The 17,723-nt window shown below is 44.4% G+C and overlaps 1 protein-coding gene across 2 annotated transcripts in view; it reads left to right on the top strand.

The window, feature by feature from the left end:
* DOCK5 (dedicator of cytokinesis 5) overlaps positions 1–17,723 on the top strand; it is a 206,496-nt gene that overhangs the window by 94,463 nt on the left and 94,310 nt on the right. For both annotated transcript variants that reach the window (XM_059695951.1, XM_059695950.1), the window contains exons 6-12: positions 277–425; positions 3,175–3,310; positions 5,452–5,609; positions 6,693–6,774; positions 10,390–10,519; positions 13,607–13,679; positions 17,308–17,450. In XM_059695951.1, coding sequence (XP_059551934.1) covers positions 277–425; positions 3,175–3,310; positions 5,452–5,609; positions 6,693–6,774; positions 10,390–10,519; positions 13,607–13,679; positions 17,308–17,450 — 871 coding nt within the window. The remainder of the gene's footprint in view (positions 1–276; positions 426–3,174; positions 3,311–5,451; positions 5,610–6,692; positions 6,775–10,389; positions 10,520–13,606; positions 13,680–17,307; positions 17,451–17,723) is intronic.

Below are 17,723 nucleotides of genomic sequence, written 5' to 3'. Positions count from 1 at the left end.
AAGGAGCGTAGATCTTTGAGGTAGAGATTGGTGTAAAATGCAGCTACGTTGACCTTACAATTGCTCATCTGTTCCTAAAGTTCTACTGGGAAGGGAGTGGGACTGGCTTAGGGCAAGGCCATCCCCTCACAGTGCATGGCTTACTGTATGGCACAGCTACCTGGTTAAATAGCACCTTATAAAGAAAATAGTCAAATGGTGAAAAGACGTTTCCATCCTTTATCACACCTTTTTTTTTGTGGGGGTCCCTTTCTCCACCTCATTTTCCTGTCCTAGAACAACAAGGTCAGTCTCTTCCGCCGGCTGCAGCAGATGACGTACAGCCTGATCGAGTGGCGGTCCCAAATCCTGTCTGGAACACTCCCCAAGGACGAGCTGGCAGAGCTCAAGAAGAAGGTCACAGCCAAAATCGATCATGGGAACAGGTAAGCCAGGGCTGACTTCACCGAGAACTTGGACAAAGGTGGACACATTCATGCTAAGCACACAGCTCACCCCGAGCTTTTGACCTGGGAGCTGCCCAAGAGCAATGCTTACTGCTCTCTTTTTGTCTTGGAAAACATCTGATTCTGTTGAAAAGAAAATTGGCAGGTGCCCTTCATGGACCAGACCCTGTGCTGGGTCTCTGATCTCAGGGAGATGATGGAGAGGTGGAGAAGGGGGCTCGAATTTTAATGACAGACTGAACGGGGCTGAAGCAACATTTTTGGGCTGTCTCTGTTTATATTTTAACATTGGATTTTACATCAGTACCAGACTCAATCTCTCTCCATCTTCCCCTAACCAGAAGTGCATGCAAACCAGCTTTGCCAGTTTTTAGCATGTTTTTGCCAGTTAAAGCATGTTTTTAGCCTGTTGATTGTAACTCCAATAAGTTCTAAAGAGTTAATCACTTCCTTCCTTATCTGATTAGCTCAGGCAGATATGTAGGTTCTAGTACTGCCTTTTAGAAAATGAGAAATTTAGTCAATTCATCAAATTAATGATGACCTAGGGTTTATCCCTCCTGACTGGCTCTTTTTAAAAGACTGGGTTTGGTTCTTCATTTTGTTTTTATTGATGATTGATTTGATATTTAGCCTCATTTTTTAAATGTGTTCAACTTGTGCATATATGATTTTTTTTTTTTTTGCCTTACTTCTTCAACTTCATGACTCTGGGAAATGTTTCAAAGGCCTGTTAAAATTGTCCGAGTCATTTAAATGTTGTAGACTTTCACAGCTGGATTCAGAAATGGCTAGAGTGAACATAGCATACAAGATTCAGACTCAGACATTATTTATGAAATCTCTCCCATGTACACTCCACATGTATTACCTGGTTGTAGCTGCTATTCCAGTTTTATGGTTAAAGAAACAGACCAAGTAAGTTTAAGTGATTTGCTTCCAAGTCATAAAGATATAAGTGGGAAAGCTTAAGTTGAACCCAAGAGTTTTCTGCTTTATGTCTGATGCTCCTTTCCTAGGGTTAAGAATTAACAGTTCGCACCCTCGTCCCTTGTCTATCCTCAGGACTATAACCACCGGGGTTGCTTTGCCAGGGAACTTAAAAATCAGCAAAGTTGACATAAGGCATCTGCCCCCTTGCACATAGGCTGCCACTGTAGTTTTGGGCATTGGCCTGGGAGACCCTGATCTCTGGCATAGATGCTAACCTCCTACAAACAGCAGAACAGGCCTGCCTTCCCATTCCAGCGCTTGGAAGCAGCTCAAGTAATGAAGCTGCTCCGTCAATGCAGCATGATCCAGTCTCTGAGCAGCCACTGAGGCCCCTTGCTCATGAGTCTGGGTGGCCTGTGGGTCTGGCTGCCATGGAAAGGAATCTGCCAGATGAAGTCAGTTGATGGAGATGCTATAGAACACGGAGGAGGAAAATGAGGCATTTCTGCTTTCTTCCCAAAGAGTTGGCACATTTCACTGTTACCCCTGAGTTTTCTTGCTGTTTGGATACTCCTAGTCCCAAATTGCCGGTGCCTGGAATGTAGATTGGGCATTCAGATAGCAGTATCTGGTTTCCACCACAGCCCCCACTTCTTGGGACTGAGTACAATTTCTTCTACTTCTGTGTGCACATTGGACATGAGGGCCCTGCTGGGACTGTGCCATGCACAGGCCATGTAGCTCCCTCTCTTCCTGTGCATTACACAGAATTACATCTTAACTCGGTCAGGTGTTTTCTTGTGCCAGTTGCCACAATAAAAGCTAACGCTTATTGAGTGTACACTATACACTAGATACTGTTTCGTGCTTTACATACATTATCTCATTAAATTCTCCCAAGAACCCTGAAGGGTGGGGAATATTCACAGGAAATCAGAGCTTTGCAAAATTGCCTAAATTACGCAGAGCCACCTTGCTAGCAAGTATGAGAGCCAAGATTCAAATCCTGGTCTGATTGATACCAGGGCCCACGCTCTGAAATGGGTGAGGAGACACCAGTAGCCCTACCTTACTTCATTGATCTCCTTTAAGACAGTCTTGAATTAGTACTGTCCCCCAAGCCTGCACCTGGAAGGGTGGCAGGGCAAGCCCCAATACTTATGCAGTGGCTTTTCATGATTCCTATGTCAAACAGCAGAAGACACAGGGAGGAAGCATTGGTCAGAGGAATTTGGTCAGTGCCAATTTTGCCTTTGCTGGTGAGGTTCTGTGGACCAAATTATTTTGCAAATCATTTTATGATTTTGGTTAATCTATATATATAAAAGCCAAGTGACTGGAATGATCAGATCATCTGGTCACTATGATGCACACAGCGGTCAGCCAACTGGCCCAATCTGGGGCGGGGTAGGCAGTCAACCTCCCATGGCTCCTACCCCCGGATGGCCCAGCCCCCAATCAGCCCCACCCCCCACCCCCAACCCCAATCAGGGGTGGGGCCGGCTGGCCAACCTCTTGCAGCCCCTCCCCCCAGCCAGCCCAGCCCCAATCAGGGCAGGCAGGTCAGACCCCACCCATGCACGAACTTGTGCACCGGGCCTCTAGTATTATCGTAAGTTTTTTAACACTGTGATATGGCATGTAGACAGGAATTGAAAGGAGACAAGCCAGTGAGCTCTTCTTGACTCGTCCAGCATCCATGCTTCCTCACCATGACTCCTGGCTCTCTCATGAGGGCTCTTCAGGAAGGAGTCTGTTTCTGTTGAGGACCAGCTGACCACTCCTTTCTTTCTAGAATGCTTGGGTTAGATCTGGTCGTGCGAGATGACAACGGAAACATCTTGGACCCAGATGAAACCAGCACGATTGCCCTCTTCAAGGTGCATGAAATGGCCTCAAAAAGGATTGAGGAAAGGATTCAAGAAGAAAAGGTAATCTTCCTCAAATATGCCGGTTTTGGCCACTGAGGTTCCATTTTTGCTTTTGCTTTTAATGAGAGAAAGGGAGTTGTTGACCACAAGGTAAAAATGTTCAGAAAACCAGTTATGCCCTCATTTTAAATGTAACAGAAAGAATGACGCAGCTATAGGTATGTTCTGATGAGGAAAGATTGCAAAACTATATATTAAATAAAAAAGAGCAAGATGCAAAACTGTGTGTGAAATACTATTATTTGTGTTTCAAAAAAGAATATGCAGCCCTGGCCAGTGTGGCTCCCTTGGTTGGAGCACTGTCCCATACACTGAAAAGTGGAAGGTTTGATTCCCAGTCAGGGTACATTCCCAGGATGCAGGTTCTGTCCCCAGTTGGGGCACATGCAGGAGGCAACTGATCGATGTTTCACTCTTGCATCCATGTTTCTCCCTCTCCCTTCCTCCTCTCTAAAATCAATTTAAAAAATTACATACATTTGTGCTTGCTTATGTGTTGACTAACTCTGGAATAATAGACAAGAAATTGGTAATTAATGGATACCTCTGGGAAAGAGCTGGGTGGAAGGGAGCCTTTTTACCGTGTAACCTTCTATATTTAGTGCATGTATTACAATTTTCAAAATAATTTAAACAATATTAAGAAATAAAGTGTTTGAAAGATTTTGAAAGTAATAATTGGACATTAACTAAAAGTTAGAAAGGTACAGAAAAAGAGAAATGTTATTCACCTGTCTTATGACTGCCTAACCATATTGATATTTAGGTATAAGGTCTTGCAGTCTTTCTGTTATAATAAGTAGAAGTTTCTGTTTTTCTTTTCTTTTCTTTTTTTAAAATATATTTTATTGACTTTTTACAGAGAGGAAGGGAGAGGGATAGATGTTAGAAACATCGATGAGAGAGAAACATTGATCAGCTGCCTCCTGCACACTCCCAACTGGGGATATGCCCGCAACCAAGGTACATGCCCGTGACCGGAATCGAACCTGGGACCCTTGATTCTGCAGGCCGATGCTCTATCCACAGCCAAACCGGTTAGGGCTCTTTTATTTTCTTAGTTTATAGGTTTTATTTCTTTAGCACAGTGGTGATAATATGTTAATTGTGTTTCTGGATTTAATGGTTAATTGTTCCTGAGGGTGAAGCTTCCCAGTGGAATCTCTTATTTGCAGTGAGAGTTATTCCCCAAAAGAAGGATAATGATTGTGATTTTTATGCCTTTGAGGTTCATCCAGAAGTGATTGTGAGAGATGAGAACTTCTTGAAGCTACTAAAATCATGAATTATCACCTTTTGGCAGCTATTCAATTACTTGGGTTCAAGGCTCTGAAAGGGACAGTCTTGATTATGTAAATAATGATTATATTTTGCTCACTTGATTATTTGTCCACTTTCGTAGTTTCTCTTCTTGGGTGGTAATTATATTTGTCCTCCTTTTTTAAAATTTATTTCAGAGGGAGAGAGGGAAACATCAGTGATGCGAGAGAATCATTGACTGGCTGCCTCCTGAAAGCCTCCTACTGGGGATTGAGCCGATAACCTGGACATGTGCTCTTGACTAGAATCGAACCTGGGACCCTTCAGTCCGCAGGTTGACGCTCTATCCACTGGGCCAAACTTATCCCCATTTAAAAAAAAAAAATGTTTTTATTGATTTTTAGAGAGAGATGAAGGGAGAGAGATAGAAACCTCAATGAGAGAGAAACATCACTGATCGGCTGCCTCCTGCGTGTCCCCCTTGAGAATTGAGCTGCAACCCTGGCATGTTCCCTGATGGGGAATCAAATTGGTGATGTCTTCGTTCATGGGCCAACCACTGAGCCATACAGGACGAGCTGCTTGTCTCCCATTTGCCGATTTTTTTAATACATATTTTTATTGATGTCAGAGAGGAAGGGAGGGAGAGAGAGATAGAAACATCAATGACGAGAGAGAATCATTGATTGGCTGCCTCCTGCACACCCCTGACTGGGCATTGAGCCCACAACCCAGGCATGTGTCCTGACTGGTAATTGGACAGAGACTTCCTGGTTCATAGGTCAAAGCTCAACCACTGAGCCACGCCGGCCGGGCGCATTTGCCAATATTTCCCATTTGCTGAAAACAAGATGCTTTCCTCTCTTGTCCTCTGTGTTTAGTCACTCCTGCAGAACCTGGACTTGCGGGGCCAGTCCAACTTCAATACCTTCCACACCTACGGCCTCTATGTTAACTTCAAGAACTTTGTGTGCAACATCGGGGAAGATGCAGAGTTGTTCATGGCTCTCTATGACCCCGACCAGTCCACGTTCATCAGGTAATAGAGACCCAGCCATCAGCTGCCCACCTCACAAAAATATCCAGCCTTCACCTACCCTGCCTGAGGTTAGGTTTGAGAGGGGAAGACAGAAAAGGGTGGGAAGGATTTCTGGGCAGAAGAAAATAAAATCCTTTGGGCTAAAAGCCTCTTGTCTGGCTGCTGAAATAGTGCAGTAACAGTTTGTGGACTCCCTGGGTCTTAGAAATCACATAAAACTCATCAGAACACAGAGACGGGAACCAAGAGCTCAAAAGATAATAGGGGAGGTGTGGGGAAGGCTGAATCTGCTGAGCACAGAGGTGGATACATGTCATTATACGTTTGTCCAAACTCATAGAACGTGCACCATGAAGAGTGAGCCCTAATGTAGACTCTGGGTGATAATTGATGTGTCCATCCATGTAGGGTCATCGACTGTAACAGATGCACTACTCTGGTGGGGGCATGGATGGTGGGGAGGCTATGCATGGGTAGGGCAGGGGGTATATGGGAAATTTGTACTTTCTGCTCAACTTTGCTGTGAACCTACAACTGCCCTAATAAAGTCTATACAATATTTTTAGTGACTAGTGGGAATGATAATAGGCTTTGTTTGGCCTTACATTGGCATTACTGCTGAGCAGCTAAGATGTATTTTGAAGAAGATGGTTAAAAGTAATTAAAAACAGATTGTTTATTTCTAAAATAGAAATTGTATTTGAGTGTTGTGATATGTTTTCCAGGGGAAGGATTTAGAGTGAATACCATAAAATGATATCCTTGATTCAGCAAAGCTGAAATGTTTAGACAGAATTTGAGGTGGAAGAAAGGTCCCTGATTCAGCAAAGCTGAAATGTTTAGACAGAATTTGAGGTGGAAGAAAGGGCCCAGATGGAATCTGCTGTGTCTGTCCATCTTGAGCATTGCTTGTCCCCGATCCACACAGGGTGTGCCTGTGGGGCTGCAGGAGGCTCCATTCACACCCGCCTGACGAATTTAACAGCTTTTCTGGGCCTTGCTTTTACCCTGCCAGTCTATACTGTGGGCAGCTCCAAGCCCAGTTAACTTCTTGTTAAGAATCAGTTTTTTCTCCTTCACCAGTGAGAACTACCTAATTCGTTGGGGCAGTAACGGGATGCCCAAGGAAATCGAGAAGCTTAATAACCTTCAGGCGGTTTTCACTGTAAGTCCTACCTTCTGTTTAATCATTTTCTTTTTTTATGATATTAGTGGATGCACATGATAGGTATATGAAAACATTAAAACTTGAAACAGTGAAAATACAGGTTATCAAACAAAAGTCATCATAATCCCCCTAGCAGGAATAACCCACTCATTTGTTCAACAAATACTTGTCAAGCACCTATTAGATGCTGGGCACTGAGTATCAGGGCACTTGAGATACGTCAGTGAACACATCAGAAAAATGTTTGCTCAAGAAGCTTTTGTCCAAATGGAAAAGACAGTAATAGGCAATCCTATATAATAAAGAGGCAATATGCAAATTAACCCTCACACTGTAATGCTGTCACATGATGGTGGCACACACAAGATGGAGGGTGGGGCCGGCTGCTCTGTGCGCCCGCCTGCTGCCACAGTTCCCGCAGCCCCACCAGGGGGCAGGTCCCAGCTTCTGCTCCCCACAGCTTCCCCGGAGTTCCCTCAACCTTGCCGGGGGGCGGGTCCCCACTGCTGCTCCCCATGGCTTCCCCGGGGAGTCGGATATCCCCCGAGGGGCCCCAGATTGGAGAGGGTGCCGACTGGGCTGAGGGACACCTCTCCAGTGCATGAATTTTGTGCACTGGGCCTCTAAGTAATAAAATAAATGAGTAAATCCTGTAGAATGTTAGCAATCTTAACACATTGTGGACCAGTAGTTTTATTGCTAGCTTTACCCAGTGGCCAGATAAGTTTCTATTGAACGAGTACAGAAAATGTTTTATATAAGTGTTAAAGGCATGCTTTAAAATTAAATACCCATTGCATTTTGAAGTTATTACATATTCTTACAAGCTAATATCTTTTTAAAGTATGATAGTTGTAAAACACTGTGTAATATGAAGCGGGAATTCTCATGATCCATCTGCAGTGTGTTAAGTGTTTTGGGGGGATCGAGTGTTTCTGGTCTGGGGGAAGGTTGCCATTAAAAAAAAAAAGGTGTATCAGGCAGAACTCTGGGATGGAGCCTTTTAAGCAAGAACTTGAAGGGAGTGGGCAGTGCTAAATCAGGGGCACTAGCATTTCCTCAGCATTTCAGAACCAGGTTACAGCTCAGGCAAAGATGGGACTTTCTTGTTTGCATATATTTGAATGGCCTTCCCTTTTCCTCCTCCTTTCAAGGTAAGAGAAGTAATGCTATATATGCATCAAGACAAGGAAATTTTGGGGGCTGTAGCTTGGGCATGGTGACTCTATTTCACTTGGGCTAAGAACTTTGTTATGACTTCAGTGCTCGAAATACCCTAGAGCTGCTGCCTCCTGCTCTGGAAAGACTGAGAAGACAGGTTTCCCCAGCAGCCATTGGGCCTAAAGGCGATACGCCCTTCCTTTTCCCCCTTTTTTTCCTTAAGCCACACCCCTGTTTTATCTCCACGCCCTCTCACCACTCTATGGCAAGGAAAGCAGAGTCTAAGGTAGAGTGCCAAATGAAGTGATGGGAAGGAGCAGTCCCATATGGGCTGGTCCATTCATTCATCCATTCATTTCTCATTATTATTCATTTCTTCTATTAACATCCCATCCCTAAGACAGGCATGGTTTGATGCCTATCTCTGCACTGACCCATCTGTATCTTCACCACCTGGTAAAGGTAGATAAAAAAGCACTTAGAACTAATTCTTCCCCAAACCTGCCCCCAACACATAGAGTATTTCCTTATTTCTGAGATATGGGAGTTTTTTCCCTAAAATCAGAAGGCATTTATCAGTCACTGTGTACATTAAAAAAGAAAACACATTTCAAAACGTCATTACTGGGCCCTGGCTGGTGTCGCTCAGTTGGTTAGAGTGTTGCCCTGCACACAGAAAGGCCTCGGCTTCTATTCCCCATCAGGACACATACCCAGGTTTCAGGTACCAACCTCGGTTGAGGCAACCAATAGATGTTTCTCTCTTTCTCCCTCTCCCTTCCTCTCTCTAAAAATCAATGGAAACGTATCCTTGGGTGAAGATTTTAAAAAGCATTATTGAATCTTTGGTCCATCTTCTAATCAGTTCTGCATAGCTGCAATTCATCTCTCTCCCCTACCCCTCCCACCAGCGAGGACCTTCTTATATATACATTTCATGTCCAGCTCTTTCACTTAAAGCAGGGGTCCTCAAACTTTTTAAACAGGGGGCCAGTTCACTGTCCCTCAGACCGTTGGAGGGCCGGACTATAGTTTGAAAAAAAACTATGAACAAATTCCTATGCACACTGCACATATCTTATTTTGAAGTAAAAAAAACAAAACGGGAACAAATACAATATTTGTATTTCTATGTGGCCCGCGGGCCGTAGTTTGAGGACCCCTGACTTAAAAGAATGTAGTGATCATTTCCTGGGTCATAAAGCCTTCTTCAAAAACCTTATCAGTTTTTGCATATTCTTAAATAATATGAACGTACTACAATTTATCTTACGAGTCGCCTGGAGCCATTATCTCTCTCTTAACAGAAGCCTTACGAAACCAAGAGTAGAAATTCAAGGTTGATATTATCATTGTTCTGTATTTCTATTCCTATGTTGGAGGTTTAAGTAAATTACAGAGGATGGATACAGAGGATGGATTTGGAGTGATTGTTTAAAAAGTAATTCTTGATTCAGTAAAAAGGCCTTGGACAGCTGTTTCATGAAAAGAATTTGGGATGCAATTCAATTCTGTTTGGTGCTAAAGTGAATGAGATACGAGAGCTCATTCATGGGTTTCTCACCCATCCTTAAGAATACAAACCAGTGCAGCCCTGACTGGTGGTTCATTTGGTTGGAGCATCGTCCCATACACCAAGAAAAGGCTTTGAGTTCGATTTCTGGTCAGGACACGTACCTAGGTTGCAGGTTCAATCCCAGATCAGGGCGTGTATGGGAGGCAACCGATTAGTGTTTTTCTCTCACATTGATGTTTCTCTCTCTCTCTCCCCCCATTCCTGTCTCTCTAAAATGAATTTTTTTTAAAAAAATCCAGTGAAGATTAAAAAGAAAAAGAATACAAACAGGTGTAGAACATGAGCTACAAAGAAACAGATATTTCACCTACACATCACTTATCAATCAACATACACCCAGGAGCTCTCAGTGATGCCTCCTAAAGCAGATGAACGGTTACGAAAAGCGCTGCATGTAAATTTCTGTGTTATAATTGCCTTGCAGGCTTGTTTGGAAGATGAAAGGAACCAGCATGTGTGGGTACCCAATAAATGTCAGTACCACACATGTTTTAATCTCATTAGACACGGAAATGTATCCTGTACTCAGATATAGCTTGACAATATATAAAGTAGCCCTGACAAGTGTCCTGATTTTGAATGCCCTGCTTGAATGAATGGACCAGGGACTTCAGATTAAATAGAATCCGATTTATAAATTTGAAGTAGGAACTGGGGAATAAATGTCTTTCCGCTGTTGAGTAGTCATTTTTCTGAAAAACAGTCATTTTTCTTGGGCACATTAGGGAGAAGAGAGCAAGCATTTTGATCTTTCAGCATTCTGAAGGTGGTGGGTGGGTAGGGGCTGGGATAATAAAAATATATTTTAAAAAATAAAAAGAGGAACGAAGGTGACAGGTGACGTGGTGTGGCCCTGTGACGCTCTGCTTCTCTAGGACCTCAGCAGCACCGACCTCATCCGGCCCCGCATCAGCCTCGTGTGCCAGATCGTCCGGGTGGGCCGCATGGAGCTGAAGGAGGCCAAAAAGCACACCGGTGGACTGCGGAGACCCTTTGGGGTAGCAGGTATGGGAAGACCCAGAGACGAATGTAGAATGTGCAGCCCCTGTGAACGCAGTGTGGGAGGCCCCCCAAAATTAAACACAGCCTGGCTGGTATGCCTCAGTGGTTGAGCATCAACCCATGAACCAGGAGGCCGAGGTTCAGTTCCCAGTCGGGGCACATGCCCGGGTTGTAGGCTTGATCTCCAGTAAGAGGCTTGCAGGAGGCAGCCAGTCAATGATTCTCTCTTATCATTGATGTTTCTATCCCTCTTTCCCTCTCGCTTCCTCTCTGAAATCAATAAAGACATATTTTTTAAAAAAAATTAAACATAGGGCTTCTAATCCAGCAATCCCTCTTATGGTTGTATACCCAAAAGAATTAAAATCAGGGTCTCATGGAAATAATTGTACATCCCATGCTCACTGCAACATTATTCACAATAGCCAAAAGGTGGAAGCAATCCAGGTGCCTAGCGATGGATGAATGGGATAAACAAAATGTGGTATGTCCATACAAGGGACTATATTCAGCCTTAAAAGGAAGGAAGGAAATTCTGACACCTGCTACAACTTGGATGATCCATTAAGATATTATATCAAGTGAAATAAGCTGGTCATAAAAAGATAAATGATTCTACAATATGATTCTACTTACATGAAGTATGCATAGAATGGTTAAATTCATAGACACAGGAAGTAGAATGGTAGTTACCAGGGGCTGGAGGAGGACAGGAACTCCCCGGGGAGTTAGTGTTTAATGGAGACAGAGTTTCAGTTTGGAAGGATGACACATTGTGGAGGTGGATGGTGGTGATGGCACAACCATCTGAATGGACTTCATGCCACAGACCTGCCCACTTAAGTTGGCCCTGGCTGGGGTGGCTCTGGTGGTTGAGCATTGTCCTGTGCCAGCACAGTGTCCTGCACACAGCAGGCCCTCCGTCATGCCTTCGAATAGCCTCCCTGCCTACAGCCACACGTTCATTACTGAATTTAGTCCAGTAAATTGTCCCTGGAAAGTGACTGTCTAGGGCAGTGGTCGGCAAACTGCGGCTCGGTAAACCGCGGCTCGCGAGCCACATGCGGCTCTTTCCCCTTGAGTGTGGCTCTTCCAGAAAATACCGGCTCTTCCACAAAATAGCGACTTCTGCGCATGGGCCACGAAGTTTCAATCACTCTGTACGTGCGCCCGCACGTGGTATTTTGTGGAAGAGCCACACTCAAGGGGCCAAAGAGCCACATGTGGCTCGCGAGCCACGGTTTGCCGACCACAGGTCTAGGGAATTTACTCTTCAAAGACAACACTGTTTGTAACTGCTTTCAGAGAGCATCCCTGGCTTAAATCAAACCCTACAACCTTCCAAGAGGCCCTTCCTTTCCTCTGTAGTTTGTTAAATTGAGAAAATGTATTTTCAGTCTTATGTTGAAATTTTGTCACTAGGTAGTTTGGAAAGCCATCAGTGAAATGTCGTAATTTTGCTCCTGGAACAAGGGCCCAGAAACCCCATGTTATCGGGGTTGTGTGAGTAATGAGGCGGCCTCTGCACCCTGAGGGACTGTATGTCTATATCCCTGGAATAGTCCTGCCCTCCAGCTGCTCTCAAGGGCTGGCAGTCTGTGACCAGAGGGCACAGCATCACCTCCTGACAGAGAATTTAAGTGAAATCTCAGAAAAGGCAAGAGGCTGGCCCAGCATTGGTTAGCCGTCTACATAACCATCTATTGATCTAAGGCAGTGGTTCTCAACCTTCCTAATGCCGCGACCCTTTAATACAGTTCCTCATGTTGTGGTGACCCCCAATTTCATTGTTACAGATTGAACATAACTAAAGCATAGTGATTAATCACAAAAACAGTATGTAATTATATATGTGTTTTCCAATGGTCTTAGGCGACGCCTGTGAAAGGGTCGTTCGACCCCCAAAGGGGTCGCGACCCACAGGTTGAGAACTATGCCTAAGGAGTTAAGGCATAGTGGACGTCGTTGTCATTCAGAGTGAGCCAAAGAAATTGGGAGAACATCAAGCAGGATGTTTGGTGGCTTTTCTGTATCAGGGTGTGTGTGTGTGTGTGTGTGTGTGTGTGTGTGTGTGTGTGCAGGGCATGGGGTGTGATGGGAAAGGAGAGATTTCCTTGCTCTGACCCTTGATTCCGAGCATCAGCAGAGCTTAGGAGTAACTAGATGTGGCAAAGACAAACGAACTGCCTATTGTTTTTATTTGGAGGGGTGGGAGGGGGTGTCAAATAATAGTGTTGCAGGTTTGGTGTGTTATTTGTACAGTTTTGCAGGGTCCCATTGAAGGCTGACAGCAGCGGGATGCCATGCCTTCCTTGCCTCTTGCCATGGGCCCTGCCGGATTTCAGCAGCTGGAGAACGGCCCATGTACTACTGTAAACAGCGAGGGATTGTTAGGTTCAGTGATTTGGCCTGTAATCACCTTTGGCTCAGACCCTGGCTTCTGTACTTAAAACTGCTGACCTAGGGCAAGTTCCTTACCTGGGCTGTGCTCCGTTTCTCATCTCTTACAGGAGAGCTCACAATAAGCTCTACACGTAAGATAATACTATGCAGGAGGCTTAGAGCAGTTCTTTATTTATTGCGCTTCTTTCCCATGGAAAAGCAGGCCGCTCTGGCATCCTCTAGGCCTGGCTTGGCACCCTGGCTTCTCTTTGTTCAAATGTGAATCAGGTGAGAAGATGGTAAGTCAGGGACAGCTGACCACTAAAGCCCTGCGTTTCCCTGCCAGGCCTCTTCTGTTGTCACTTGTGCCCAAAATGTGTGTCCTCTGGGCCTTTGAATGCAGGCTCACTCAAGAGCCATCAGGGTGTCCAATTTCTCAAGAATTTAGCGACTGGGTCTTGTAGAACTTTGAAAAGGGACTAGTTGGCAGGGTTATCAGGAAATCTGAGCCCCTGCAGGGGGCAGCTCCTCTCATTGCTCTTTGCTGGGCTGGCACACTGGGAATCCTTGTTGGCAAAGAAATCGATGTCTCTGATGTGGCTTCTTCCTCCCCCAGTGTCCTAAGCTGCTGATACTCTTAGTTCTCCATAGAAACCCAGTGAGGCCTAAAGTAATTAGTGTCTTTAATTAAGTTTATCTTCTTCCTAGTGATGGATATCACCGACATCATACGTGGGAAGGTGGATGATGAAGAAAAGCAGCATTTTATTCCCTTCCAACAGTAAGTACTTGGGCATTTGTCCCAGGCGACTTGGGACTTGGATTAGCACTTTGAATAGTGTTAATGCAGAACCATTTGCTTAGAGAAGGAATGTTGTCAGAGAGGAGCTGGCAGAAGACTTCATTCGAAGTCCTTTACCAGGTACATTGGACTCCAATTGCAGAGCGTAAACGGAACTTTTCTGAATCTACCGAAATGACTGAAGGAATATAAGGGAAAAATCTGTGTCTGTACTACAAACCAGAGAATGGTGCCTTAAGTGTCAGAAATGCCCAACATAGCTGTATGTGTCCGCTGGAACAGGTGTCATGGAAGACAAGGAGTCAGGTAGGACAGCGCAGGCTTCTCAACGGGCACAGGCAGGCAAGCCACCTGGGACCTTGTTAGAATGCAGAAGGTCTCATTTCATCTCACAGGCGTCCAGGTGATGCTCATGCCGCTAGTCAGGGACCACACCTGGAGTAGCGAGGTTTGGGAGGTGTGAGAGGGAAGGCTCCCTGCTCTGTAGTTCCTGCAGAGGGCGGGGAACGCCAGCCGGAGGACATGCAGCGGTTCCCTGAAGAGCTTTACTAGAGTCGGCCCCCATACTGAGCTCGAGCCGGAGCCCATGTGGGCCGCTGGGGAGCAAGTCTCCGTCCCCGCACCTCTGAGGAAGCACCTGTGTGGGCGCTAGGCCTGGCCCCTGCAGCCATGCTCTGCCTACCCCGTGCACAGTGGTGGCTTAGGCGAGGCGGGGGCATTGCTGGGACTGACTCCCAACAGCTTGTGTCAGTGACAGACTGTCACAACAGATCGATATGACAAATTGAGAATTCTACAAACTAGTCAAAGGGTATTTATATAATGTATATTTTATTAGTAATAAATAATATGAGATCAACATAATTTGATGAACAAGAATAGACCCAGAGGCAAATGGCAGGGGAGGGGGGTTAGAGAGCAACCAAAGGACTTGTATTCATGCATGTTTGCATAACCAATGGACACAGACACTGGGGCGGTGGGGGGCTTGCCCGGGGTGGGAATGGCTTGGGGCAAGGGGGTGGGGGGGCCAACTGGGGAGAGAGGAGACATATGTAAAACTTTAGACAATAAATAAATAAAATAATAATATCTTATTTTAAAATTGTTTTGGGATAATAATAATAAATCAGTGGAGAAAGACAAACTACGCAAAAAAATGAGAAAATTAGCTAGCCATTTAAGAAACATAAATTAGAACCTTGTCTCACAACTTACACTGGTGTCAATCCTGATGATGAAACACACATGTAAGAGCCTAAAAATTAAAATGTTGAGTTGTAGATAATAATGATTTATGGGAGGCCTTTGAGTCACACACAAAGATTCAACTAGAAAAGAAAATTGACAGGTTTAGCCACACAAAAATTTTAAACAACTTATACATAGAAAAAAATTAACAAATATCTTTGTAATGTGTATGGAGTATTTTTAATAGATGAAGAATGAATAGAGGTTCTTAAGGATATAAGGACATACACAAAAGCACACAAGAAATGGCCTATAAATTCATTGAGAATAAATGAAATGCAAATTATATAATGAGGTTTAGTTTTTGGCTTGACCAAATTTAAAAAATATATAAGATACCAAGTGTTGGGTGGGTGTAAGGAAACATTACTTTTATATATGCATTTATCTAGTATCATACAACCTTTATATGATCCACCAGAAACATGGTGAGGTAGATATTATATGTAGCTTAGTACTAATTTAAATTATGAGATAACTTGCAAACTCATGAATGCTGCTCCTAATATAATTATCTACATATATTTAAATATATTAAATAGGTATAACCTATTTCATGTATTAATACAATATATTAAAATATATTAATACATTATATTATGTGTATTAAATATGTTAATATATTCTTATATAATCAGTAAATATTAAATAAGTAAGATATATAGAATAGATATGCTTAAATATAAAATATAGTAACATTACTATATTAAATATATACAAATATATTTATGTAAAAATAACTTTCTATCCATGAATGTTCTTATTATACATGTATTAGTTTACATTATTATTAGTTATACACATAATAGGAGCAGCGTTCATGACTGTGAAAGTTATATGAAATATATAATGTGACATAGTATGTTATATATGTGTGTGTAAATAAAAGGGGCGGCATTTATGGATATGAAAGTTATTCTGCTTCATATATAATATTATAAATATATCTAAAATAGGTGTGGCATTCTGGATATGAAAGTCAGTTATCTCATAGGTCAGTGATGGCGAACCTTTTGAGCTCGGCGTGTCAGCATTTTGAAAAACCCTAACTTAACTCCGGTGCTATGTCACATACAGAGATTTTTTGATATTTGCAACCATAGTAGAACAAAGACTTATATTTTTGATATTTATTTTATATATTTAAATGCCATTTAGCATAGAAAAATCAACCAAAAAAATGAGTTCACGTGTCACCTCTGACACGCGTGTCATAGGTTCGCCATCACTGTAGGTGCTTCTGTATATTGGCTTCCCCTGGGAGGGGTTTCTTTCTGTGGTGTGTGCCTCCCTCTGAATTTCTGCACCAGCTCCCGTGTAGCAGCCGTGGCGAAACGGTGCGCCTGAGATTGTCCCCACCGTGTCATAATGCATGCTTTGCGTCTCAGAGGTGACCAGCCCTGATTTGACTATCACTCATTGTGCGGCCAACAGCCACTGTAAAGCTTTCACGATGCAAATTGTGGCATTTAACTCCTAAGATTTATGGCATTTGCTTTTATAACTTCCCCACAACAGTACAGTATTTTATAAGAGAGTTTTATATGTGCACCTGCCCATCCACCTAAGAGAGTGCAAGTTGTTGAAAGCAACGCGGATGACAGCAAGCCCACTTTCAGCGACATGTCGCAGTGTCCCCATATTGTCAGCATACGGATCTGAACCCCACAGGGAAAGCTGGCCTGCAGAGTGGGCAAGAGGACAGACCACGGCCGGCCGAGAAGCCTGGGGAGCATTGTGCTGCGCCCGGCGATGTGTAGCTGCGGATAGCGCTGGGCTGCCAGCGGGGTGGGGCTGTGTTAGGTTCTTTGACCGCCTGCCCGAGCCTCAGGCCGATGCGGCCACTGACGTGAAGCTTGTTCCCTGGTGCCTGCGCTGCAGCAACCCTACATACAGTGTCGTCACCGGGGAGTCCAAGAATGCGCCCCCAAGGCCGCACACGTACTGCTCTTGGACATTGAGCGTTGGCACTAGATGGGGCCTTCGGGGCGCATGATCAGGCCCGTCTCCCTCCTTCCAGAAGAGGACACTGAGGCCCAGGGGAGACAGAGGGGCTCGCTGCCAAGTCGACCAGAGCTGGAGGCCTGGTCTCCTGCCCCTTCCCGGTCCTTCTTCAGAGCCATTACAGCAGCCTCTCCCTCTCATGAATTGCCTTGCATTTTACTTGTTCATACTTGGCCATTTTGTTTGTTCTTGGGTGTGTTTATTCTTTGCCCCAAATCATTTGCAAGATGAATTTGCTGTCTACGCCAGGCACCCAGTGGAAAAATAAGAAAAGATAGTCTCCTGCTTAGCTGTGTTTAGTGCTACAGAAACGTCCTCCTTTTTACTTACCTCTCACTTCTGACCTTCCCAGAATCGCCATGGAGACCTATATCCGGCAGAGGCAGCTAATCATGTCGCCCCTGATAACATCCCAGGTGATCGGGGAAAATGAGCCACTCACTTCAGTCCTGAATAAAGTGATAGCAGCGAAGGAAGTGAACCACAAAGGACAAGGTACACGCCTGTGTGCTCCGCTGGGAGGGGCGGGGGCGGGCGTTCAGAGCCTGGCCTGGGACGCCCGCCCTTTCACTGCCTTCCTCTGGGGGCTGCCCACCTCCGCTTCCTGCTGAAGGCATTTACTACTGACGAGCACCCAGAATGACCGATCACAGCTCCATTTTGTAAATTCTATGGAACAAATTTTTATCCCATGACTCCTTCCTCACTTTCGTCTACCCTGCAGTCCTTGACTCTAGGTAAATGCACAGAGAGAGAATTTAGAGGATA

The sequence above is a fragment of the Myotis daubentonii genome, chromosome 5, assembly GCF_963259705.1.
Source record: "Myotis daubentonii chromosome 5, mMyoDau2.1, whole genome shotgun sequence".
Taxonomy (NCBI): Eukaryota; Metazoa; Chordata; class Mammalia; order Chiroptera; family Vespertilionidae; genus Myotis; species Myotis daubentonii.
This window is presented reverse-complemented; position numbering and strand designations above follow the sequence as displayed.